At 34.6% G+C, this 27,004-nt stretch overlaps 1 protein-coding gene across 2 annotated transcripts; it reads right to left on the reverse strand.

Annotated features, from left to right (window-relative positions):
• Positions 1 to 10,421: 10,421 nt before the first annotated feature.
• Positions 10,422 to 23,673, reverse strand: LOC107864133. Of its 2 annotated transcripts, none has more exons than XM_016710414.2 (3): positions 23,447 to 23,673; positions 19,888 to 20,283; positions 10,422 to 11,845 (listed from the first exon to the last, which is right to left on the reverse strand). In XM_016710414.2, coding segments are annotated over exons 1-3 (1,539 nt in total). In that variant the 5' UTR covers positions 23,448 to 23,673; the 3' UTR covers positions 10,422 to 10,703. The 2 variants fall into 2 exon arrangements, with proteins under 2 accessions (XP_016565900.1, XP_016565902.1); XM_016710416.2 differs by having other exon boundaries at positions 10,422 to 11,842; positions 23,447 to 23,622.
• Positions 23,674 to 27,004: the final 3,331 nt, after the last annotated feature.

Consider the following 27,004-nt stretch of genomic DNA (forward strand, 5'->3'; position numbering starts at 1 on the left):
TAATATCGATACCACAACGTCCTATGGCCTTCAAGGCCATCTACAACATACAATCCCAACAAATAAAATTATATCTACGAACTATGAAGAAGAAAAAAAGATGAAGAAAAAAATGATAATAAAAAAAGAAAAAAAAAGTGTATTTACCTTTTGGAGGGCAATAAAACGAGACTACGAGTTTCGTCGGAATCAACCACCACCGGAAAACGTCGTCGGCAACTCAAAAATTTTGATTAGCCAACCAACTCTATGAAACAAAAATTTTTACTAAACAAAATAACTATTTTGCTCAAAAGAATTTTTTCCACCTTCAAGCCTTTTTTTTTTCCTTTTTCCTCCTCCTTCTCTACCAAAGTAGTGGTAGTATTTATAGGAGAGAATGGGGTATTTTTTTTCCTTTTCCACCAATGTGGGAGAAAAATATTTATAGAAAATGATAGAGATTTATTTCTTGTCATCCACCAATGTGGGAGAAAAAGCATTTAGGAGGGTTTTTGAAATGTAAAAATTAAAGATAAGATGAGGTGGAAGATAATGTGGGAGGAAATAGTACAATGTAGTACAATCTTTGAATTTCAAAATTGGAAAAGGACAAAGTTGGGGGAATAGTACAATTTGAATTTATTTTTTGGTGGGAATTGGGTAAAAGTTATGAGAGTTCTTGAGAATTTTGGGGTTATTTAAAATATAACCCCAATTGAAATTTAAAATTTAGCCATATTTATTTATTTTGACCAAATTGAAAATTAATTGACTAATTGCATTGCAATTATGACCAATTTTCAATTATGGTCAAATCTAATAGATTGACTAAATTAAATTAAAATTCAATACGAATTAATACCTTTTTTTATCCCGAGCTTCTTGATTTAATAAAATGAATGCATATTTATCCAAATAAATTATTTTTAAAAATAAATTATATTTAAATTAAGATTTTAATCATTTGAATTTATTTTAAAGATAAGCCTTAATTAAATTTGATATTTTGTAAAATAAATATATAAGTAACAAATTATATAATCTCGTATAACTGAACACGATAGTATATAATCGCTACTTAAAATGACAAAATCACGTACGAAAAATATTTTAATTTTTTTTATTTGGATGAAATAATTATTTTGGTTTATTAAAAACTAAAGAAACTTAGGATTAAATTTAGTCGTGGAGGGCAAAAATTAGGTGTCAATAATAAGTATGTGATCATCAAGCAAAGACTGATTGCTTCTGGATAAGTGAGTTTCTCTTTGAACTTTTCGTAGTGAACATGTATCGGATGCACTCGATCAATCGGTAGATTTGATATCTTTGAACCGTCGAGCTTTAGTGTACACCTAGACAACACATGTCACACAACCATCCTTTTACCGTTTATGGTTATCGGAGTTTTGTTCTTTTCAGCCATGAACACGTCTCGATTTCATGAGAGCTTAGAGAATAGGCCCTTACTAACATTCTCCTTGAAGTGGCTTCCACTTCGCCCTCACATAGGTGATTTCTAAATGTTTAATTCTATAGATTAGATTATTTGATCAAATCTGCCAAATTTAGATAATCATTAAAAGACTTTTCACCTTAAATCTTATCCTTGTTTACTGAACATTGTCTACATCATGAGAATGAGTTGGGTAATTGACAATGTTGAACCTGTCAGACATAAATTTGTTTGATCTCCTTGAACCTAGCTCTTGGGATCTCCAGTCTGCTAGGAAGAGTTACCACCATGCTGACTTGTCCTAGGCCTTAAACCCATTCCCTTGAATGTCCTTTCCACTCCTTCTCTAGATAGGCCTTTTGTAAGTGGATCTGACACATTATCCTTTAAATTTACATAGTCAACAGTGATAATTCCACTAGAGAGAAGTTCCTAACGGTATTATGTCTCCGTCGTATGTGACAAGATTTACCATTGTGCATCATGCTCCTTGTCCTACCTATTGCCGCTTGGCTATCACGGTGTATACATAATAGTTTGGGCCAATAAGAAATATCTATCAAGAAATTTTGGAGCCATTCTGCTTCTTCACCGACTTTATACAATGCGATAAATTCAGATTCCTTTATAGAGCGAGCAATACAAGTTTGTTTGGATGATTTCCAAGAGACTGCTCCTCCACCGATAGTAAATACATATATACTTGTGAATTTTACTTCGTTCGATCCGGTGATCCAATTTGCAGCACTATATCCTTCAAGTACCGCAGGATATTTATTATAATGCAAGGTATAGTCTTGAGTGTATTTAAGATACCCCAAAACTCTTTTCATTGCCATCCAATGAGTTTTGTTGGGATTACTTGTGTACCAAATCAATTTACTAATAGCGCATACTATATCTGGTCGTGTACAGTTCATTATATACATTAAACATCACAATACTCTTGCTTACTCCAATTGTGAGTCACTTTCACCTTTATTCTTTCAAAGTGCAAAGCTCACATCCAAAGGAGTCTTGACAATACCAAATTCCATATAATTGAATTTGTCAAGTACCTTTTCGATATAATGAGACTATGACAATGCCAACCCTTGTGGAGTTCTATGGATTCTTATACCTAAGATCACATCCGCAACTCTAAGGTCTTTCATATCGAACTTGTTTTCGAGCATTCGTTTCATTGCATTTATGTCTGAAATATCTCTATTGATGATCAACATATCATCCACATATAAACAAACAATGACTTGGTGATTCGGAGTGTCTTTAATGTAAACACATTTATCACATTTATTTATCTTGAACCCATATTCCTACATGGTTTGGTCAAACTTTGCATGCCATTGTTTAGGTGCTTGCTTTAGTCCATACAACGAATTAATAAGTTTACACACCTTATTCTCCTTTCCTGGAACCACAAAACCCTCAGGTTATTCCATGTAAATTTTTTCCTCCAATTCTCCATTTAGGAATGCAGTTTTCATATCCATTTGATGAATTTCAAGACCATATACTGCCTCCAAGGCAATTAACATTCGAATCGATGTTATCCTTGTTACTGGAGAGTATGTATCAAAGTAATCAAGGCCTTCTTTTTGGTTGAAGCTTTTTACTACTAGTTTTGCCTTGTATTTGTCAATAGTACCATCCGCTTTCATTTTATTTTTGAAGATCCATTTAGAACCTAAAGGTTTATTTCCTGGAGGAAGATCAACCAATTTCCACGTATGGTTGCTTAAGATTGAATCAATCTCACTATTGATTGCCTTTTTCCTAAAGGATGAGTCTGACGACGACATCACTTCTTTAAATGTTTGAGGCTCATTTACTAAGAGAAATATTCCAAAATTTGATCCAAATGTAGTAGAAGTTCTTTGACGTGTACAACGTCTTAGATTCTCTTCATTATGTACAGTCTCACTTGGTTGATCTCGAGGTCGTTTAGACTCTTCACTAGACTGTTTATGTCTAGTTTTATATGGGTAAATATTTTCAAAGAATTCAGCATTATCTGATTCAATTACCGTATTTTCATTTATATCTGGATGTTCGGATTTATGAACCAAAAATCGATATGCTTTACTGCTTTTAACATATCCTATGAACACGCAGTCCATAGTCTTAGGTCCTATCTTAACCTTCTTAGGCATAGGAACTTAGACCTTTGCTAGACACCCCCACACTTTGAAATATTTCAAGTTGAGTTTCTTTCCTTTCCATTTTTCATAAGGAATTGACTGTATCTTACTATGGGAAACTCTATCGAGTATACGATTGGCTGTAAGGATAGCCTCCCCCCACAAGTTTTGTGGTAAACCGAAACTTATAAGCAAGGCATTCATTATTTTCTTCAAAGTTTGTTTTTTTTTCCGCAATTTCGTTAGATTGAGGTGAATACGAGGCCATAGTTTGATGGAAAATTCCATTCTCTACACATATTTCGACGAAGGAAGATTCACATTCTCCGCCCCTATCACTTCTTATTATTTTTATCTCTTTCTATAACTGATTTTCTACTTCAGTTTTGTATTGCCTAAACGCATCTATTGCTTCATCCTTACTATTTAGCAAGTAAATGTAATAGTATCTAGTGCAATCGTCAATAAAAGTTATGAAATACTTTTTTCCACCACGTGATGGTGTTGACTTCATATCACAAATGTCAGTGTGTATTAAATCTAAGGGATTGAGATTCCTTTCAACGGACTTATAAGGATGCTTTGCATACTTTGATTCCACACATGTTTGACACTTTGATTTATTGCACTCAAAGTTTGACAAAACCTCTAAGTTAATTAGTTTTCGTAATGTTTTGTAATTAACATGACCTAAACGTTCATGCCATAAATTATAAGACTCAAGCAAGTAAGAAGAATTTAAATTTTTATTGATTTTAACATTCATTACATTTATCTTATAAAGGCCCTCGATGAGATAGTCTTTCCCTACATACACTTCTCCTTTTCTAATTACAATTTTTCCAGAAACGGTTACACATTTGAATCCATTCTTGTCTAGAAGTGAAACAGAAATTGAGTTCCTACGTAACTCCAAAACATACAAGACATTGTTAAGTGTCAAGACCTTTCCTGAAGTAATTTTCAAGCCCATTTTTCCTGTTCCTTCTACCTTAGCCGTACCGGAGTTAGCCATGTAGATCATTTTTTCTACTTGAGCCGGAGCGAATGACGAAAACAACTCTTTGTTGGAACAAATATGGTGGGTGGCACCTGAATCCATCCACCACTCGCGAGGATTCCCCACCAAGTTGTATTCTGAGAACATAGCACACAGATCATCACATTCTTTGTTGGACTCAATCATATTTGCTTGGTCCTTTTTCTTGCCTTTCTTAGGGGCATGACAGTCCGTGGACTTATGGCCAATCTTGCCACAATTGAAGAACTTTCACTTGAATTTCTTCTTGGGTTGATGGCTTCCTTGTTCAGCTTTCTTCCTTTTCTTAGAATTATTTTGGTCATCTTCTACAATATGTGCTCCATTAATTGTAGAATTCCCTTTTGACCTTCTCTCGCCAGCCTTATTATCCTCTTCAATACTTAGTCGGACAATAAGATCTTCAAAAGTCATCTCCTTGCGTTTGTGCTTCAAGTAGTTTTTGAAGTTTTCCACATAGGTGGTAGCTTCTCAATGATCGCTGCTACTTGAAATGCTTCATTCACAATCAAACCTACAAAACAGTTTATGTGAGTACTAAGAACATTTTCAATTTGTTCAACTAAGGTATTTTTCAAAGATATACCTTCTGCTAGGAGATCGTAAATGATTACTTGCGATTCCTACACTTGAGAGACAACTGATTTGCCATCTATTATTTTAAAGTCCAAGAACCTTGAAACAAAGAATTTCTTAATTCCCGCATCCTCTGTCTTGTATTTTTGTTCTAGTGCCCCCCACAATTCCTTCGATAGTTTAGTTCTACTGTAAATATTGTAGAGGTCATCTTGGAGGCCACTCAATATATAATTCCTGCAAAGAAAGTTCGACTGTTTCCAAGCTTCTACAATCATGAAATGCTCTTTGTTCGAGGTTCCCTCGGGCACCTTAGGAGCATCCTCAGTAGTGAACCTTTGAAGGTATAGAGTGGTAAGGTAAAAGAACATCTTTTGCTACCATCACTTAAATTCAATGCTCGCAAATTTTTTGGGCTTTTCCGCAGGTGCCATTGGTTGCGGAGCATTTGCTCGACTTGTTGAATTAATACTAGTTGCCCCCACAGTCATAGCCACATCTTGTATTTGACTTTCGTTAGTTATTTTTCCTATCACCACAAGACAATAAAATTTAGTATTTTCAGAATACTACTTATAAAGTTAAGCAATTTTAAACTCTTCTTCTTGTTTTTAGTTAACGACGAAGTTTTTATGACTTTCAATCGTCAACCGAATGATCTTTAACTTGTGATGAAGATTTTATGTTTTCGAATCGCTAGTTAAGTTCAAATGGAGTAGAAAGCTTAAAGCTTTAATCTCCAAAAATAAGCAATACAGATTCTCAGAAGATTATTCCTTAAGGTTGTTATCTTTTATGTATTCGGATACAAGAATCTGTATATAAGAAACACAAACTTCAACACTAGTTCAAGTCCAAGTCCAAGACAAGAACACTTATGAAGTTCTGTAATACCTTCAACACTAGATTACGAATAATCTATCTAAGAAGTGTGTTAAGATTCATAAAAGAGATGAAACAAAATTTAATACCAAGTCCTCGGAATTCATGGAGTATCCTTAAAGAATAATTCTCCTCACTGTACCCGAGATTTTGGAATCTTCCTCCCAATATAAAATGGTCTTCAATCCGAATAATAGCGGTACCTCAAATTGTTGAATTCAGCGAACTCACTCAACGGTTTGATAGATCAAACAGAAAGTTTTTCAAGACAAGAAGAGAGTTTGTATTTCAGAAAATTCGTACCTAAACCTGTGGATGAAAGCAGGTTTATATAGCCAACATGTGCCTCTTCTGAAAAGTGGCAATGATTCACTTAAAATGTGTGACTTTTCTGGAAAAGCCATGTCTGTTCTTCTAAAGAATGTGTCTTTTCCGAACAGGCATACCATTTCATGAATCGGTGTGTCATTTCATTGAAGGGTTGCATCCCTTCGTTTCAGCACTGCACTATTTCCAAATACTATTTCAAAATCTACATGCATGCATATAAATGGAGTATCAAAACACAGAAAAAGTTATGTTTTTTCCTTTGGTATTTTCGAATTGAATTTCTGAATTTCTGTCAAATAAACTTTGTCCAAAAAGATAGATTTCATCGATCAATCTGAAGCCGAAGCTGAGGGAGCGACGGTGACGACGACGCGAGGCATCTCTTATTTCTTGCATCACTTACCATGTGGAGTAAGTGTTCCTTATTTTAAACACTCACAAGTTCTCTTCTTCCACGAATGTGGGAGAAAGAGTGAACTTTCCAATTTGGGAGTACACTTTCTAAATTGGTGTCTCCCTTCTCCACCATTTTTCCTCCATTTTTCATTCACACTTTTTTCATATACTTTGAACCCAACAGTTTTTTGTCAAAAGTTGAAAAGTTTAAGTATTTGCCAAAAAATTTGCAATGTTTGATATTGAAAAATTTGGATGGGCCAGTCACAATGTTGGCTAGGCAATTCTTTGATAAGACAATTTAGGACTCTTGTTTATTAATTGTTTGATCAGACCAAAGGCAGAACAGTTTCGTTTATGGTGTTGCAACTAATATTCATACTTTCAGACATTAGTACAAGGTCATCGACAAATAATAAGTGGGATATTGGAGGCCCATGTCTAGAAATTTTTATTGAATCCAGTTACCACTATCAACTTGCTTGCTGATAGATAAATATGCACGGAGAGATCGGATCCCTTGTCTTATTCGAGCTAAAATATTTCGTTCCAGTATCATTACCTTGCTATATAATTCCTCTGTCCTATCCATTAGACAATGAACGCTTTTCATTCTGATTTTTTTTTCGTATTTTAACTTTTTGTTTGAAAAAAAAAAACAGAAAGAACTTTTTTCATTAAAATTAAGGGCGTGTCGATAAAATTAGTGGTTTGAAGTCAAATTTTAATAAAAGATCTTAAATATATACACATACATACAAAAATAATATTGTAATAACTTAAAATTATCTTTTTTTGGTTCTTGCATATTAGTTGTTTTGGTGTAGTATTTTTAAAAGACATATCACATTTAACTTCACATGTTAATATGGTTATTAATAAAAGTAAGGATTAGTTCTATTGAATAAAATGTTAAACATTTATTTGGAATATATTAACTTGGATGTTGTTGTTATAACTTTATTTATTAAATATGGAGTTTGAGTTGTTTAATTCAAAGTTCTAAAATGTTTCTGGTAAATATTAGATAGTTATCTCTTCTTTTTTTTTTTTTCCTTTTTTTAGACGTATTTCACAATCTTCATTATTATTTCAAGTGAAGTTGAAAAACATGCTAAATATTTTTCATATTAAGTGTTTATATCAAATCAATAAATGCATATCACATATTTGTATAAATAATTTTTACTTGATCATGATTAATAAGTACATTATCACCTCATTAAATCACTTAACTATAATAAGTTGATATTATTTGATGTAAACACCCCATACGAACAAGTTAATTTTCACACACAAAAAAATGAATTGTACGCTTTACGATCATTTTTAGCACCTTATCCCTCCTACGACAGAAGTCAACCTAAATATCTCTTTATTTTGCTTTGGATTATGTCACCACATCATCTAAAAACTTAAATTAAGTACGTATATTTTTATTTTTTAAGTTACATCTTCAACGCACTCTTTGTTGCACATGTCTAATTCTTTTCTATGGATCAAGCACAGAGTCGGAGTCAGGATTTCAACTTATGGGTTCAATATTTGAAAAAAATTTAGCTGAAGGGGATTCAACACCTACTATAAATACATAAAAAAATAATTTTAATCATTTATAAATAATATATTTTTTCGACAAAGGAGATTCGGATGAATCCCTGCCAAAGGATTGGCTCCGACCCTGATGAAAGCATGTAGAAGTAGCAGTGAGAGTGAATCTTAAATATAAAACTTCACTTTGCTTTTATACCATATTAAATCGTTTGATCACCTCATTCGAAGACCTAATCCATGGGAAAATATACACATCTCTCTATATATATAACATAGTGTAATTGATTTGTGTTATACTCTACCATATTCTTTTTTGGTTTATTTAAATTCAATTTACTCTATTTTTCGATACCTAATCAAAGAAAACTCACAGCATCTTTGTTCCATTAAATATAACACAACTTTATACTCACTTAACTTTCTTGACATGCATAAAAAACAACACCCAAGGGCTCGTTTAGTTGTCTTGTAGGAGAAAATAATTTTTGTATAAAAAAGTTCAGTATTAATTTATACTTTATTTGGTTGGGTGTTAGGAGAAATTAATCGTTATATAAAACTCAAAATTATTTTATTATATGATGTGATATTAGTAATATTAAGATAAATCAACTAGGTTGACAGAAACACCCTCGTACTTTCTTTAATAAAACAAAACGAATATACCTCATCCTAAGTTCCTAACACTAGGAGAGGTTCACCAATGACTAATTTTCCTTCCGTAAGGACAAAATTGAGAAATAACATATTTATCCCCTTAATTAAGAGTTTCATAGCAATAGTTTTATAATTACATAATATAGTAAGTTGTATTTTGTATTTTTGCAAACTGTTGGTATAAAAATATAAATACATATGATTTTTACTGCTCTTATGATCGATATGTATTTTGTATTTTGCAAACTGTTGCTACAAAAATACAAATACATACAAATATATATGCTACAAAATGTAATTTGATAAAAGTATTGCTACTTCTTGTAATTTAATACTTAAGTATGCTACTTTATGTTTTTTTTTTCTAACTAAAAAGAACTAGTCGGCTTACGCACGTGCATGGCTCAATGTTGATCTTTAAAAATTTTACTTCATGTATAATTCTATTACTTAATTAGAACCTTCATTTGTTTGGTTGATAAATTCTATGTTAGGTAAATATTACTAAATTTACATTGATGAAATTTGTATAACAATATTCTAAGTTGTTCAAACTTTTGTGCCGTTGATAGTCAATTATATTTTTAAAATTATTTAAATTTTTTAATTATTGTGATTTACAATATTTTTTCTTCTATTCTACTAATTAGAAGTGACATAGTAAAATTTAGTAAAATTATTATAAAAAAATATTTGTGAATTTTTTTTTAAGTGGTCTCATATAAGACGTCAAGTTAATTTAAAACATCAATTTTTTTTATTATTTTATCTGTATTTTTTTTATTAAATACTAGTAATTTTTAGTACTTAAATAACTTATAATAATTAATTATAAGTGATATAGTAAAATCACGATTGAAGCAGCTGAAATCATCATGTCATAAATATCTATTTTAATTTTTTTTTTATCAAATATTTTCAATTTTTAATACGTAAATGACTTATAATAATTACTTAAGGATAATATAGTAAAATCACGATTGAAGCAGCTGAATGACTTATAATAATTATTCAAGGATAATATAGTAAAATCACGATTGAAACAAAAACAGGCTACTTTAAATATAGTAAAATCATTGAAGCAGACATGTTGACTATGAGCAGCCAGCTTCAGCTGCTTCATTGTGCCTTATATATAGGTAAAATTAAAAAAATTGATTTTGTTTTAATAAACTATATAAAGGGCTCCTAATCCATCTCTCCACTTTGTGTATCCCATCATTTTATTACAACCACCAAAAGGTTGGGATAGAGTGAAGTTCAGGCCCCTATGGAAGCGGGAGTTTGAACCTGAAAACTCATAACTCTCAATTCGCGTCATTGACCACAAAACCATACCCTCGATACACAATAATGATGTTTTTGTTGTGGCATCTTGATTGCAAATCAGCTGCCTCTCACTTCTGGCTAGTTCTCCTAAACATTTCTTATTAAAACAGCAGAAAGATCACACTGAAAGAGTCCTACATAGGATGAAAAAGAAAAGAGTTCTACATAGATCAAACAAAATAAAGGATCAAAGATCCTCCCACCTTTCTGCGTCTCTATGGATAAGAGATAATGAAAACTAGATGACCTACAAGAAAACCCCTAATGGCAAGGAAGGGTAGATCAAATTCCTGAGGGTTAAAAACATGAATGTAACAGTAGATGTAGGATCAACATGAAGACACAATGTACAACACAAAGGTTAAATTGAGAACCCCTCGAGTGGAGCAAATTTGGTCAATATCTCGACTTCCTTCTCTGCCGATTTCTCTTTCTTAAGCTTCCATTCTGAGCTTTGGGAGTTAGCCACCTGAATTTCATCTACTATCTTCGGAAGATGGGCCATGACCATTCTTTGCTTTGATTTTGCGTCAGACATCTTCTTGCTGGTTCTGTTGGCAACCTTGGCTAATGCAGTTCGACGCGATTGCAAGGTGGCAATCTTTTCATCAATTTCCTGTATAGCTGAGGAAGTAGAGATATCTTCAGCCTCAAGTAGAGCTATTTCTTGCTTTGAGGCTTTGTAATCATCCCTTAGTGTAGAAACATGAGTCACTTTAGCCTCGAGATCAGCAAAGAACTTGTCAGCTTGTTTAGCTACTCGCTTAGCTTCTAGGAAATCATTCCTGGCTAGGGGGATTTCTTGGATTAGCTTCAGCATTGAAAGCTCTTTATCACTTATGTCAGGATCATTCTGAAGCTCCAAAGACAAGGTCGTAACTTCAGTAAGTTTGTCAGAGGTAAATAAAGCAGGAAAACCAAGACGTAGGAGGTTAACAAGTTTCTTTCGAGCTCCAGTCATTTCTTTTTCTCCACAAGCGCCAGAGACAATGCTTGGACTTCCGTTAGTAGGCAAAAGTAGAATGTTATCAAGTGAACTAATGTAGTTATCGAAATCCTCTGGAGTTACTGCAAGAGGAGATCCCGTGAGAGGAGTTGCTAGTTCCTGGTGGCAAGCTAGAGGAGTAATGGTTGCACAGTCATCGGACACTGGAACACTCTCAAACAAAGAACTTCGCACTTTATTTGGTGCCTCACTGTTTTCTATGATCTCTTCCTTAACTTGGAGCGCATTGGGGATTTCGGGATAAGTATCGTTACAATGAACTTTCTTCCATAAATACCTTCCTTGCTGCTTTAGACTGGACTTCCTTTTCCGTGAAGAAGTTCCTCCTCCTTCACCAGTTTTACGGGCCTTTCCAGAATTAGGTGATTTACCAGTTTTACGGGCCTTTCCAGAATTAGGTGATTGACCAGTTTTACGGGCCCTTCCAGAATTAGGCGATTGACCAGCTTTACCGTCCTCTCCAGGATTAGGTGATTGAGAAAGAGGCATAGGTTCTGCTGTAAAAGAATGTGAATTGTACAAATTAGAAATATCACAGAACAATAAATAAGTTAAAATGACATGTTCCACAAAAAGGGCTTACAACAGAACATCATCAAGACGTAAAGTAAATACAGAGGCACCAATCAACTTGGATATCAGAAAGCAACTAGTTTTTGTTTTGTTAATTATAGGCAAGAAAATTGGGACCGAATCATTGTGGTTCGTATCATGACAAAGTGAAGACAAGTCTATGTATGACGAACATGGTCCAAATATTTCTAAATGGCTTAAAAGTTTTCAAACTCACCATCTTTAACAGCTACAAACAAACAGCCAGATTAGTTTTCAACATTGTTCTTATGAATGAAGGCTTACAACAACAACAATGACAACATATACCGAATGTAGTCACACAAACTAAAAGTCTGGGGTGGGTAGAGTGTACACAGACCTTTAATGGGCATGGAATCCTCGATTTTATGGAGTTTATTTGACATGAATTTTCGATTGGGAGTTATGTGCATATATTGCTAATTTTTCCGTGAATGTGTGTTTAGGTTTAACATGAGAGCCAAATGAACGAAACAAAGAGGAAACAAGTGGAAATCCAAGGGCAAGAGAGAGCGTGGTCGTGCGCCAGGAATTCCCAACCGTGCAGGAGAGGCAAAGTAAAAAAGCTACTACTAGCGCTGCACGATCAGGTCCCAGGTGCGCGACCGGGCAGCAGGCTAACGGGCAGATTCAAGTTGAGGGTTGTAAAAAAATGGATCTTGGACCTAACTCAACCCCAAAAACTAGCTCATGAGGAGAGGATTGTCCATGTTCATATAAGGAGACCAAGTGTCCGTTCCTTTTCTGATATGGGACTCTCTTACCACTCCCCCACATGTACGGGCCTCGTTACCATGTAAAGAAATGGATCTTTGGCCTAAATCATCCCCAAAAGCTAGCTCATGAGAGGATTGACCAAGTCCATTTAAGGAGACCAAGTGCCCATTCTTTTTCCGATGTGGGAATCTTAAGTCTTAACAAAGGTAAATCTGGACTTTTATGCAACATAACTCATGCTATATAAGCTGGAAATGCATCCAAAACTAGGACATCTTGATTTTGCGCGGGCAAATTTAGAAGAACGCCAGAGAAGTGAAGGATTAACATTACTCTCCAATCCAAAATGGAAGTTGGGATTGATAGATTAGTTGTAAGGTGTTTAGCTTTTTCCATCTTTTTGTTAATTCTTCCTCCTCTAGGGAGTAAATTTTTCATAGGGAATTTGGTATGAAACAATGTGTCATCATTAACTGGATTTATAACTCTCATTCGGTCGCCGTTATTTTCCAATTGTTCTAAATTTGAGTGTGGATTCGTTGAAATTCAAAGGAAGGATTGTTTCATATACTTGGTTTAGTCTTCTTGTCTATTCTTTAAAGTAATCGAAAAAGTTTGTTGATTTAGGCGTAAAGATTTATTGAGAGAAAATAGTTGGAAAATGTTTTCTTGTTCTGAGACTTGTGGCATTATAGAGAGAACATTTGCAGTCCTAATATTATTGTATTGAGTAAGAGCAGATTATTCGAGAGAAAATCTCGCTTCTTTAAGATACAACAAGCAACAATTGAATTCACAAGAATCAATTATAACTTAGGTTGAATGTTGACTGAGAATTACTATTCCGGTTAAAGAGAACATATATGTGGATTGCCAGTCTCCCTCAATTCTCATAGTGATAAGAACGTCCGACACTTGTTTCTGCTTTACTAAAATTTCAATGTACATCTTCAGTTAATAAAAGCCATAAGTTGATCAATCCTCACTTTTGATTTTATAACTCATATGTTTTTGGTTTGTTCAAACCCATTTGGGAGACCCCACAAGTCATCAAGAGCCACAACAACAACAACAACAACAAACCCAGTGTATTCCCACCTAGTGGGGTCTGGGGGGGTAAGATGTACGCAGTCCATACCTCTACCTCTAATGAAGTAGAAAGGCTGTTTCCGATAGACCCCCGGCTCAAGGCACGAGATACCACACAAACACATAGTGCAGCACAGAAGCAGATTACATAACATAAATACGGCACCCATAAGTAATATAAAGCAGAGGAAAGCAGGGGAAAGCACACAGATTCGTAATACAACATGGAACACGGAACACGGAATCATGACAAGAATAAAACCCCCACCAAGTAATTCCCTACACTAGCGACCCGAACTGGCCCTAATCCTCTGCCGTAATTCGCGTCCTCCACAACTCATCAAGAGCCAAAATACCAAAATAAGACAAGTTGGTTGCGCCATTGCACTATTGAACCTCCAACAAGTTCCAAGAACTTCAATTTAACTAGAGTTCATACCTTATGGTCTTGTCCAAGTTTCTACTCCAAGGTCTATCTCCCCCACTTCACTTGACTTGCAGTTGATCTCCCCATGATGCTATTCATCTTTATAGAATAGGGAGTTGCAACTCTTTTTTTTTTTTTTCGAGGAGGGAGTTGCAATCTTGAAAAAACTAGAACTCTAACATTGTCGTTATATATATTATTCTCTTCCGCATGAAGAAATTTAGGTACTGATGAGTGAGATTGCTACTGTAACTCCCAAAAGGCTTGAAGAACAGAATGTGGTAGTTGATTCTTCTGTCGAATAAGGCACCTCTCATACCACAAATGAGAATAATGAAAAGATGTTATTGAACGATATGGATTGTTTTATTTGTGAAAAGTAGACAGATTGGTTCCTTTATAAGGAACGAGTGGAGCACCAGAAGAGAGAAGGGAAAAAGGAGAGAAGGATATAGAGAAATATGCGGAATGAGATAGAAGAATAGGAAGGGATCCATTCATAAAATGGTACTCAATTCAAGCGTCTTAAACAAAGTACGATGGTCCTTGAAAATACTCAACTCTTATATCTAATTAAGAAGACATGCTTGACATAACCTTATATCTAGATAAAAGAATCACTATTTTATTTTCAACTAACTTATGGATGGCAAAGTATTGGTGGAGAACGTTCACATGAAGAGAAGGTGGCAGTCGTATTCGCATAGTCTCTTGAATGACGAGGGGGACAAAGACATGGTGTTAGGGGAGCTAGAGCACACAAAGGGGTGCCATGATTTGATTATTGTAGACGTATAAAGGTTGAGGAGGTCGCTGAGGCTACTCGTAACCCGTAGTATGCGTAGGAGTAGGGCGACGGAGCCTGACAAGATCCCGGTGGACTTTTGGAATTGTACGGGAGGGGTAGGTTTGAGGTGGCTGACCAGATTGTTTAATCGCATTTTCAAGACTGCGAAGATGCCCGAGGCTTGGAGATGGAGTACGATGATTCCTTTATACAACAAGGGTGACATTCAGAGTTGCAACAACTACAGGGGCATTATGTTGTTGAGTCACACTATGAAGATTTGAGAGAGAATGGCTGAGCGGAGGTTGAGGAGGATAGTGTCTATTTCGGAGAATCAGTTCGAATTTATGCCCGGTCGCTCGACGATGAAGGCAATTCACCTTATGCAGAGACTAGTGGAGATGTATGGGGAGAGGAAGAGGAACTTACACGTGGTGTTCATTGACTTGGAGAAGGCGTACGACAAAGTTCCTAGGGAGGTTCTTTGTAGATGCTTGGAGGATAGAGGGGTCCCAGACTCTCGGTGGCGTACGTCAGAGCGATAAAGGACATGTATGATGGAGCGAAAACTCGGGTGAGGACAGTGGGAGGGGATTTAGAGCATTTCCCTATTTTGACAGGGTTGCACCAGGGCTCAACTCTTAGTCCGTTTCTTTTCGCCCTAGTGATGGATATTTTGACGCGGCGTATTCAAGGAAATGTGCATTGGAGTATGCTATTTGTGAATGTTATAGTACTAATTGATGAGACCCGAGGTGTTAAGGATAAATTGGATGTGTGGAGACAAACCCTGGAGTCTAAAGGGTTCAGAGGTTGAGTAGGACCAAGACGGACTACTTGGAATGCAAGTTCAGTGACATGACACATGAGGACGAGGTGGTAGTGAAGTTGGACTCTCAGGTTGTTTGTAGGAGGGATAGTTTTGAGTATCTTGGGTCTATGATTCAAGAAAATGGAGAGAATGATGAGGATGTCACGCACCGTATTGGGACAGGGTGGATGAAATGGAGGCTCGCTTCAGGAGTTTTGTGTGATAAGAAGGTGTCTCCCAAGCTTAAAGGCAAATTCTATAGAGTGGCGGTCCGGCCATGCTGTATGGAGCAGAGTGTTGGTCAGTCAAGAACTCTTACACCCAAAATTTGGAAGTGGTGGAAATGAGAATGTTGCGTTGGATATGTGAACTTATTATAGGAGATATGGTTAGGAATGAGACTATCCGGGCAAATGTGGGAGTGGCTTCAGTGGAGGACAAGATGCGGAAAGTGAGGTTGACATGGTTTGGGCATTTGATGAGGAAGGGCACAGATGCTCCAGTTCGGAGGTGTGAGAGGTTAGCTTTGGATAGTTTCAGGCGGGATAGCTGTAAGCCGAAGAAACACTAGACGGAGGTGATACAGCTTACTGAGAACATGATCCTAGATAGGAAGGTACGGAGAACGCGAATTAGGTTAGAAGGTTAGCGCGTGCGGGTGAGTCAGAGACAGTAGATAAGTGGGCTTTGGGGTAGCATTGCTAGTAGTCGAAGGACTTTGCACATGGGTTGGAGTCTCTAGGTAGGAGGGTTGGGGGAGGTGGGTGCTTGCGGTTTGTTAGTATATAGTACAACTTTGTGGATGCCTTGTTTCTATTATACCATCTTGTCTCATGTTTTATTACGACTTTATTTAATGTTCTTTTATCTTGAATCGAGGGTATATTGAAAACAACCTCTCCACTTCTTTGAAGCTGGTGGTATGGACTGCGTACATTTTACCCTCCCCAGATCCCACTAGGTAGGAGTACATTGTGTATATTGTTGTTGTTGTTATGGAAAAGATAGATCAAACAAAACCTTATTTTAATTTTTAACAATAAGATTTGTCTTTATTTATTTTTGACTAAAATATAAGGATAAAGAACCTTCTCATGATCTCCATCACAAGGGTGCATCTTCATGTCCTAGCACCCAAGAAGTCATGATCTTTAATACAGAGCAATTGCAGGTTGTTTGGATAAACTTATAAGATGGTCAAACCAGTTTATCAGCATTTTTTTGACTTATCTACATGTTGGTAAACATCAAAAGTGTTTACAAGCCAAGATTGACCAAAATCCATAAGTTGGTCATCTCCATCATATGAATTTCTGTTTATACATACTTTTGGTTAGACCAATTTTATCTACATTATTTTTCGTTATCCTTGAAATGACTTTTGTAAAACAGAACTTCTAACTCTCTCCATTCCATATTCGCTAACCATCCTTCTCATGTAAGGATACATTTGAATTTATGTTTTCTTTAATATATACATATTTTAGCACTTCTTTTTCAAAACACATCAACTGCTTTATTTCAGCTTCATCACTTCTATCCAAGAAAATAATTACTCATCAATAAAATCAGCTTCAACACTTTGATGTTTATCAGCAACTTTCGGCTAAATAAACTGGACAAATTAGCTTATAATACTTATTTGCATGGTTTATAATCTCCAAAGGTACTTTTCCAAAATCAAAGACAATAATTAATCATCCCCGACTTATTACATTTTATCTAATAAGCACTTTCGGTTTGATTGTTACAATTTTATCCGTATATTTTTTATTTTGTGATTTTATCCCTATATTTTTTATAATCTCAAAATGCCATTTCCAGAATAAAACCACTAACATCCTCTCTGTTTCGTTTCCATTCTTCTATCCTTTTCTAACAACAACAACAACAACAGCATACCCAGTGTATATCCAAAGAGGTTGTTTTTAATAGACCCTCGGCTCAAGACAAAAACAGCCTAGAGAAAACGTAATGGAAGTACAAGAGACAATAGGTAGTAACAAAGCAACATATAGTAGTAGAATAGTACTACAACAAAATATTTCCATGACCAAACTACATGAAACCACAAATATCAACAAAAATCGAAGAACAAGAAACTACAAGCATAGCACCATGACTACTAGTAAGGGCAACAAGTAGTGATGTTGACCGCTTTGGGCCCAGGCCCGCATGGCTTTAAAACACATTGGCTTTAAAACGCATCACTAGGGAGTAAGGCCTGCTTACTTATATATCCAGCATCCCTCCTGTGCTTTTGCCGATGTGGGACTCCTCCTCTTATCTGCTTTGGGCCCAGGCCCACATGACTTTAAAAGTCGGTAAGGCTTGCTTACTTATATATCCAGCATCCCTCTTGTGTTTTTGCCGATATGGGACTGCTTCTCGTAAGTTAGGGTGTCACATACACCCCCCATGGACTCTGTGTTTTTGCCGATATGGGACTCCTTCTCCTAAGTTGGGGTGTCACATACACCCCCCTTATGGTCTCAGCCTAGACTCAGAACTGAGGTTTGCCCCGCCTTACTGGGATTTGCCTACACTCAGTTTGAACTCTGGCCCACATCAACTCAGCCTAGACTCAGGACTACGGTTTGCACTGCCTTACCGGAATTTGCCTACACTCAGTTTGAACTCTGACCCACATCGACAGGGTTGACACAGGAGCGGCTTTGATACCAGTCTGTCACGACCCGAGCCGGGGCCCTGGCCGCGACGGGCATCCTGAACCACTAAGGCCCGAGAGACCCCTGTAACTCCCCAACCCACTAGTGATATTGTCCGTTTTGGGCCCAGGCCCACACGGCTTTAAAACGCGTCACTAAGGAGTAAAGCTTGCTTACTTATATACCCAGCAGCCCTCCTGTGTTTTTGCCGATGTGGGACTCCTTCTCCTAAGTTGGGGTGTCACACACTGCTACCTACTAACCTTCTACCGTAATTCGCATCCTCCGCGCCTTCCTAACTAAGGTCAAGTCCTCTGTAAGTTGCAACTGCATCATGGCCTGTCTAATCACCTCTTCCAAATACTTCTTCGGTCTATCTCTACCTCTCTGAATCTATCCATAGCCAACCTTTTACACCACTGCAATGAGGCATCCGTGCATCTCCTCATTACATGCCCGAACCATCTCAGTCTCTCATCCGGCATCTTGTCTTCCACCAAAGTCACTCCCACCTTGTCACAAACACCCTCATTTTTAATACTATCTTTCCTAGTAAAATCATGCATCTATCGCATCATCATCCTCTCCGCAACCTTCTTCTTCTGAATGTGAGAGTTCCTGACTGGCCAACATGCCACCCCGTACATCCTTCCGTTCGTTTCCACGTAAAGATATTTTTTGTAGACAATTTTTAAGGCCATTTTAGCTTTTCAATGAAAAAATACTTGCCACTTTTTTAAAAAAATTAGAACTTTTATTCAAGCGCATAACTGTTTATTTATGAATCGGTTTTAAAGCTTACAAGTATTACTAAGAAGTTGATGCTTGTTAACTACTTTTAATTCGTCAAACCACACGAGCTCCATATTGAAAGTCAAGGATGTGGAGAAGATTCCTGGTCCTACCCTCTACTAATGAGTTAAAGATTAATGCCTCCAGGATACTACAATATTCAAAGCAAAGGATTAAAGGTGTCTCCAAAAAAGGAAGAAGCATAGAGAGACAAGAAAAATCCAGCATTAGATTAACACCGAATGAAAACGAGCAATATCGCAGGTATGATGCTTTGAAACAGAGCCAAGATAGAACCTAATCAACTCAAGATGAAGAGGGAGCAGCAAGTAAACAGTTATAACCCAGAGAAACAATAATAATACTATTTGAGGCACCTCTAAACATTAAGTAATTACACCATGCTTAGACAAGAGAATGGAACAGATGTAAAGCTATTATCCTAATGTGGTTACGAATTTTCAAGTCTAAAGATCATATACAGAGAACAAAATGGAAAGAAAGAGAGTCAAGAGACAGAACTGTGTAATCATAGAAAGAGAGTTTATCTAGCTCTTAACAGTAAATGGTTCTCAGAAAAAACTAATAATACATGATATCGTACAAATATCTTATCAAGAAGTGTTAGAAACTTGCATAGTTCTCGTACTAACCTTTGCCCTCAGGTGACATGAAAAAAGCATTGAAATCAGCTGGAACATCCCAAACAAATGAGGAGAAAAATGCATTGATATCAGCTTCAGGGAAGTTTGTTTTCAGATAAGTTCTAAGAGACGGCTTACTCGAAAACCACATTTTCTTTCTTGGGTTTTCTTGAAGCCTTGGTGGAGCAATCAAATACCTATCTTGAAAGTGTCCTGAAGCTTTGACTCTTCGCCCAACTTTCCAAGTCCAAATATCACCTGGATTTGGCCAATTTTCAGGAGCGTAAGGTAAGCCTTCTCCTGACTCCAACAATGCAACAGGCCTGAGTTGAAAACCATCCATTTCTTTTGGAGATGTGCAGATATTGTTTGTCTCCGAAGTGCTAATCTTTTCACCATCTTCCACTATGAACATGATAAAGATGCTAAATTAATTTTATGTTTTTATAACTATGATGCACAAAGATCTATGGATATAAAAAGTGATTTTGAAAGTGCTTTGAGTAATTTGATGTATGACAATCTTTTACATTCTTGTTGATGAATAATAAGGTGCTGAATTATCAAATTTGTTCACTTCTTCATTTGTAACTTGAAAGAGATGCACAATACACATTATGTTCAAGAATCCTGATGTAGAAGCTGGAGAACTTTCTATGCGAAGAAAATGTAATAAAGTGAACATCGTGTTGCCAATGGTAAAAGTAAAACCACGCGGCCATCAATAAGCCATCCAAGTGAGAAGAACCATGATTATGAAAACAACTATCAAATTTTATTCTTATAATATAATTGTTACCAAAAGCCAGAGTACACTGCTCTATAATTGACAAAGTTCATCCATTGTTTAAAAAAGATAGACAAGAATCAAGAGAGCTGCACAGCTTGAATGTTGTAAACAAGTGAGATACTAGAGATTTGAAACAGAAAATATAAAACCAAACATTACATTTTTCTGCTAATTAACACTTTAAAGGCAGATCGAGTAACCGTGTTATTGATAACATTGTGCATTTAGATTTATGGAAAGGTTCCAATATATGTACTATTTCCAAATTAATAGTCTTGTTTTACTTTATGAAACATTAACAACTTACACAGTGTAATCCCACAAGTGGGTGTACACAGCCTTACCCCTACCTTATGAAGGTAGAGAGGTTGTTTCTGATAGACCAGAAGCAGAATCAAAAGGACAATTAAGTAAAACAAATATAGTAACGAAGAAGCCATGCAAAAAGCAATTAAGAAAATAACAAGTAGCAACAACAAAATGTACGATAACTGAAGCAAAGTAAAAATCAGGCAACACTAAAATCGAAGAACAAGACAGTAGGAGAGTAATAATAACAATATTGATAAGGTAACTAGACAATACTCGACTACCTACTAAGTACTAACCTTCTAACCTAATCCTCGACCTCCAAATCTTCCTATCTAGGGTCATGTCCTCAGTATGTTGCAGATGTGTCATGTCCCACCTCACTCCACGACTTCTTCCGCATCCCTTTAACTCTCCTAGTACCCAGTATAGCCAACCTCTCACACATCCTTACGGGGCATAAATGCATCATCTTTTCACATTCCCAAACCATTTCAGCCTCGCTTCCCTCATTTTATCCATCACGGAGGTTACTCCCACCTTATCCTGAATAGCTACGTTTTTTATCCTATCTCTCCTAGTATGCACACACATCCATCTTAACATCCTCGTTTCCGCTACTCTCGTCTTCTAGATGTGCGAGTTCTTGACCGGTCGAAACTATGCCCCATACAACATAGTTGACCTGACCACCACACAATAAAACTTACCTTTAAGATTTGGTGGCACCTTCTTATCACACAAGACACCAGAAACGAGCTTCCATTTCATCCACCTCGCTCCAAGACGATATGTAACTCATCGTCAATCTCCTCATTTCTATCGATTATTGACTCCAGATATTTAAAACTTCATTTCTTAGAGATGACTTAAACATATTATCTTAAACTAAAAAACCTTTCTCCGAAATTTGTAAAATTGCCATAGTTTTGCATCACTTGTATAGTCTATGTAACTTCTAGATGCCTACACATTGTTTCAAAAGATAAACTATATTTTTTGGTAACAGCGGTAAATATTACCATTAACCAACATAAACTAATTCATCTAAAGAGCACCTAAACTTCACAACCACCTTTTAGGAAGGGAGTTATGAGTGTTAGGCCTCCAACAAGCAACTAGTTACACAAAGAATCTCTGTAACAACCTCCTGCATCTCTGAGATTTCTTAGACAGCCTAAGTAAATCTCTCTACAAATTCTCTCAACCTATATCACTACAATGTCAGTATTCACACTAATTCCCCTTAACAATTTACAGTTTCTAGCTCTACAAATATGATATATCACTGAACCCGTAATGCAATAAAATCTCAATTGAAAATTAGTATTAATAAACACCCAAGACATTAGACAACAGTACGTTCAATGTGGAAAAAGCTGAGTGTAAACTGTGGGGTTAGGTGTTTGCAACATGACCGGAAATGGAAGAATTTTTTTTTGGACAGTGTTTCCCAACATGACCAGCTAGAGTGCACCTTGATTATTCTACCGGTAGATGCTACCTCCCACCAACACAGACACCGGGGAAGACTAACCACCGAAGCTTAGGAATATGGGAAAAAATCACCTACTTCCTCCATTTCAATTTGTTTGTCTTACTTTCCTTTTTAGTCCGTTCCAAATAGAATGTCTCTTTCTTTTTTCGGCAACTCTTTAGTTTAAAATTTCCACATGTAATGTTTAAGATCACAAGATTAAAGGACATTTTTTTGGTACACTTCACATATCTTTAGTTTAAGATCAAAAGATTCAAAAACCTTCTTTACTTTCTTAAACTCCGTGCCAAGTCAAAAACCATACAACTAAATTGAAACGGAGGGAGCACTAACCATAAACATCCAAGACATCAGACAACACTCAACAGTACATTCAAGTGTAAACTGTGGGGTTAGGTGGTTTGCAACATGATTAGAAATCAAAGATTCCTTTTTTGGACTACATTGTCCAGGCCAGCTTGCGCCACACATTGATTATTCTACCGATAGCTGGTACCTCCCACCAACACAGGTACCCGAGAAGTCTAGCCACCGATTGATGGGAAAAAATCACATAGCTTTTTTGCCTCTGTTCGAACCTAAGATCTTATAGTTCTCCTCACACTTCATCACCAAAAATAGAACAATTATGGGTTTCACCATGATTAATACTAACATTTACAAAAATGGAGGTTCTACTCAAAAACAATAAATCAATCATACAATGCATCACCACATTAACAGGGCTTCCTACCTTCCAATTCCAAAATTTTGACCCTAAATTCCTTATCATTTTCTTTCATTTATGGGGATTAAAGAGTCAAAGAAAAAATCACATTTTTCTTAATCAGTTTCTCTAATCCTTGTCAAAATGAACCTCCTCCTCCACCCCCCCCCCCCACACACACACACAAAAAAAAAAAAAAAATAAATTCTCTTGAAAACAAAAATGCAATGGACACAACATTAAAACATAGAAATGAAAAACTTACTGTTGACAGTGAGAACTTTAGGCTAAATCAAGAAAACCCACAATGGGTTTTTGCTGAGAAAGGGGGTTTCAGGGGTTGAAAATGAAAGTGGATGATCAAGATTAAAGAGGTTTAAGAAGAGGATTTTTTGGTGTGTACTGATGAACTGAGTCAAGTTGTCAGTAATTAGTGATAAAGAGGTACTTAATGGTCCATTGGTTTAATTGGAGTAAGAGAATTTGAGAAATTCAAGAAATGATTTAGTTGCCGTTAATTTTCTAATTAAATTTCTATTTTTACTTCATATTTTTGACATATTAAAAAATTATAATTTTTTTTCCTATTTTATCCTTAATATTAATTTTTTTAAAAAATTAATTTTAAAACACAATATAAATATCATTATATAAGAATACTAAATAAAATATTAATGTTATTAATTATTTTCTTTAATAACACTGAATATATTAGATCAAAATATGATAAATAAAAACGAGCCACTCTATTTCAACTAATAAATATTTTAATGTAATTTTCTTTAATGAGAATTGAAATTTAATGAGATTTGAAAATAATAGAATAGACATTAGTGGAGATGCCATTCCCGAAAAATCTTCTAACTCAAATAACTCTCAATATTTTTCTTGTTCAATTTTATTGACACATTTTTATTATTTTATGACATTGTATTTTGATATAATTTGTCTTAATTATAACATATAACAATTATAACTATCGTACTATTTTATCATAATAATTAATTTTCTTTTATGGAATTTATTTGGTCTTTTTTAAGTATGTTGAAAAAATTACAACTCTTTAAATTTTATAAGTGTAATTTAAATTTTAGTGACACACTTTATGATAGTAGAATACTTTGATAGTTAAACCTAATTATATCAATTATTTTCTATGTTAATATTTTATTATATTGATCAATTATTTTTAGATTCATTTTGTATGTTATGTTATATTATGTATTCTTTAATATGAGAAGTTTTTAAAAATTTTATACTAATTGTTCAAATGTTATGAATTATGATATATTTAAAATTATAAATTTTAAATTGTTTTATAGTATTTATTTTTATATAGTGTTTCTATTCAAATTATGTCAACAGAATGAGATGTGAAAGGTATGATCCAACACTTGAAAAGGGAAATATGATCATAATTCTTGCAAATGAAATTAATTAAGGTAAAATTCCTTTACGTTTCATTTGGAGAGTTGGACAAAAAGGATTGTTTTAAGCTGATTTCAAATACTTTTGTGACCAAATAAAGTAAAAATAATCAATGACCAAATAATTGTGTAAAATTATTTGTGTTTTCCATTAGAAAATAATGACATGAATAATTCTGTTTTGAAAATTCGATAATATATTTGAGTTGTTTCTTCATTAAAAGAAATAACATTTAAAGATCTCTGTATACAATTTAAGGCTTCTTATAAAAATAAAATTTTAAAAACAAATTATAAAGAGCCAGAAAAATTATTTCCTTCGGATGGAGCTCGGTTTCCTAAAGAACTTTTCACATATTTATCATCTTTGTTCAACAATATTTATCCATTATATTAAAAATAACATTCAATAATATTTGTCCAATTTAAAAAATTAATTGATAATTTAGTATTTTTCATTCATTTTACCCTTTCTATTAAATGCTATTCATCACTCAATGTATTTATCAAGATATCGAATTTTGTATAAGGATAATATAATAAAATTATCCTTATTATTTATTATTTTTTATGTCAAGTCAATAGTAGAATTGTCGGACAGATGCGTAATTAATTGAACATGAGTATATAAGGATCCGTTTGTCCGCAGATTTTTCAAGTAGAATTTGGAGAAAAAAAAATTACAAATAATATTTGGTCATATAATTTATTGTTATTTTCAAATTCTTTTTTAACAAATAATTTAAAATTTCAAATCCTAAAAAAATGAATATTTGGGCTAAACTTCATTATCTAGAAACTCTTAAAAATTTAAATTTTACACTAAATTTTATTTTTTATAAAAACATTCACTATTTTTTGATGCACAATTGGTGAGTATTACCACGTTTTGGCTCAATCTTAGGAAAAATAAGGTATTACTTTCCATATTTTTCTCATCAGCTTCTGCCGTCTTTTCTTTATAATTTCTTATTTTCTTTATTTGAATTTATTTGTCTTATTTTTAATTTGATATGTATTTAAAATTACATAAAATTATTTTAAATTAAAATAATTAATGACTTAAAGTTTTTAGCGACTTATAAAAATTTTCATTTCTTCTTCAAATATCATTACAGTTACATAAGACAGAGAGAGTAACATATATTATTTGAAAATTAATTAGTAGCAAGTATTATAAACAATAATTAACAAATAAAAATATATAAAAACTATATATAATTTTTTTTATATAATTATGTAAAATTTCATCAGTGTCATAAAAATTAAGATCGAGAGAGTACCATATATTATCATAATGTTATGTAGAAGTATTACAAAATCACAATAATTAATGACTTTAAATATTTAAAAATCATACAAAAATATTAAAATTATATAAAAATTTAATTTGACCATCTAAATTTTGCCAGTGTCACATAAATTGAAACTGTAAGAGTAACATATATTATCTAAAATCTATAAAAAAAAAAAAAAAAAAGGTATTATCATTGTAATCAATAATTTAAATAAATTTTAAAACCATGAAAAATTTTAATTAACTCTCAAAACCTTATGTGTATCACAAAAAAGATAGCATACGTTGGGCTCGTGCAAGCAGAGACAAGCTCTTGTGTCTAGTATATCCATATAGGCGGAAGTCTATTAGTGCACATAGTTGGAGCTTTATCTTTGTTATTAGACAAGGTGAAAAGGTTATTTACTATGGTAAGTTATCAATTTCAGATGAAAGAAACAACATTTATGCTTCACCACTTGTTATTAGCTGCAACCAAGATTCAACTGACTTGTTGCGAAAGTCATGAATATTATTATGTCGATGTTTTTATCTTGCTTTGTATATATAAATGAACATTATTTTAATATTGTAACTGTTCTACACAAATATAATCTAAAAATATATTTTCTCAATAGAATTATGCATATACATAACAATAACGCAAGTAAATTACCTAGTCCTCAGGATGCTAGTAACCAGGGAATAATTGCAAGCCCGTGGAAGAATTGGGGGTAAATCTGAACCAAGGAAACTTAACATCAAGAGAAATCTGAACAACTTAGTACTAGTAATGAGTTCTATATTTTACATGATCATGATACACAATTTGTAGTAGGAGGTGGAAGAAGTTAGGTTGGTCCTAGCAAGGCTTGGAGAGGTAATTTTATATATCTTAATTAATGAGGATAGTAACGTGGAATATCAGGGGGTTGAATAAGGTTCATAAGCAGAAGGAAGCTAAGTTGTTTATTCGAATCAATAATGTTAGTATTTTAGCAATCTTTGAACATAAAGTAGAGAACATCAAGTAGGCAAGGTTCTGAAAGCAATTGCATGGGGTGGTCCATGCTGGACAATTTTATATGCAGCAGTAGATGGCGAATAGGGATTATTTGGG

This window comes from Capsicum annuum, chromosome 3 (assembly GCF_002878395.1).
Source record: "Capsicum annuum cultivar UCD-10X-F1 chromosome 3, UCD10Xv1.1, whole genome shotgun sequence".
NCBI classification, from domain to species: Eukaryota; Viridiplantae; Streptophyta; class Magnoliopsida; order Solanales; family Solanaceae; genus Capsicum; species Capsicum annuum.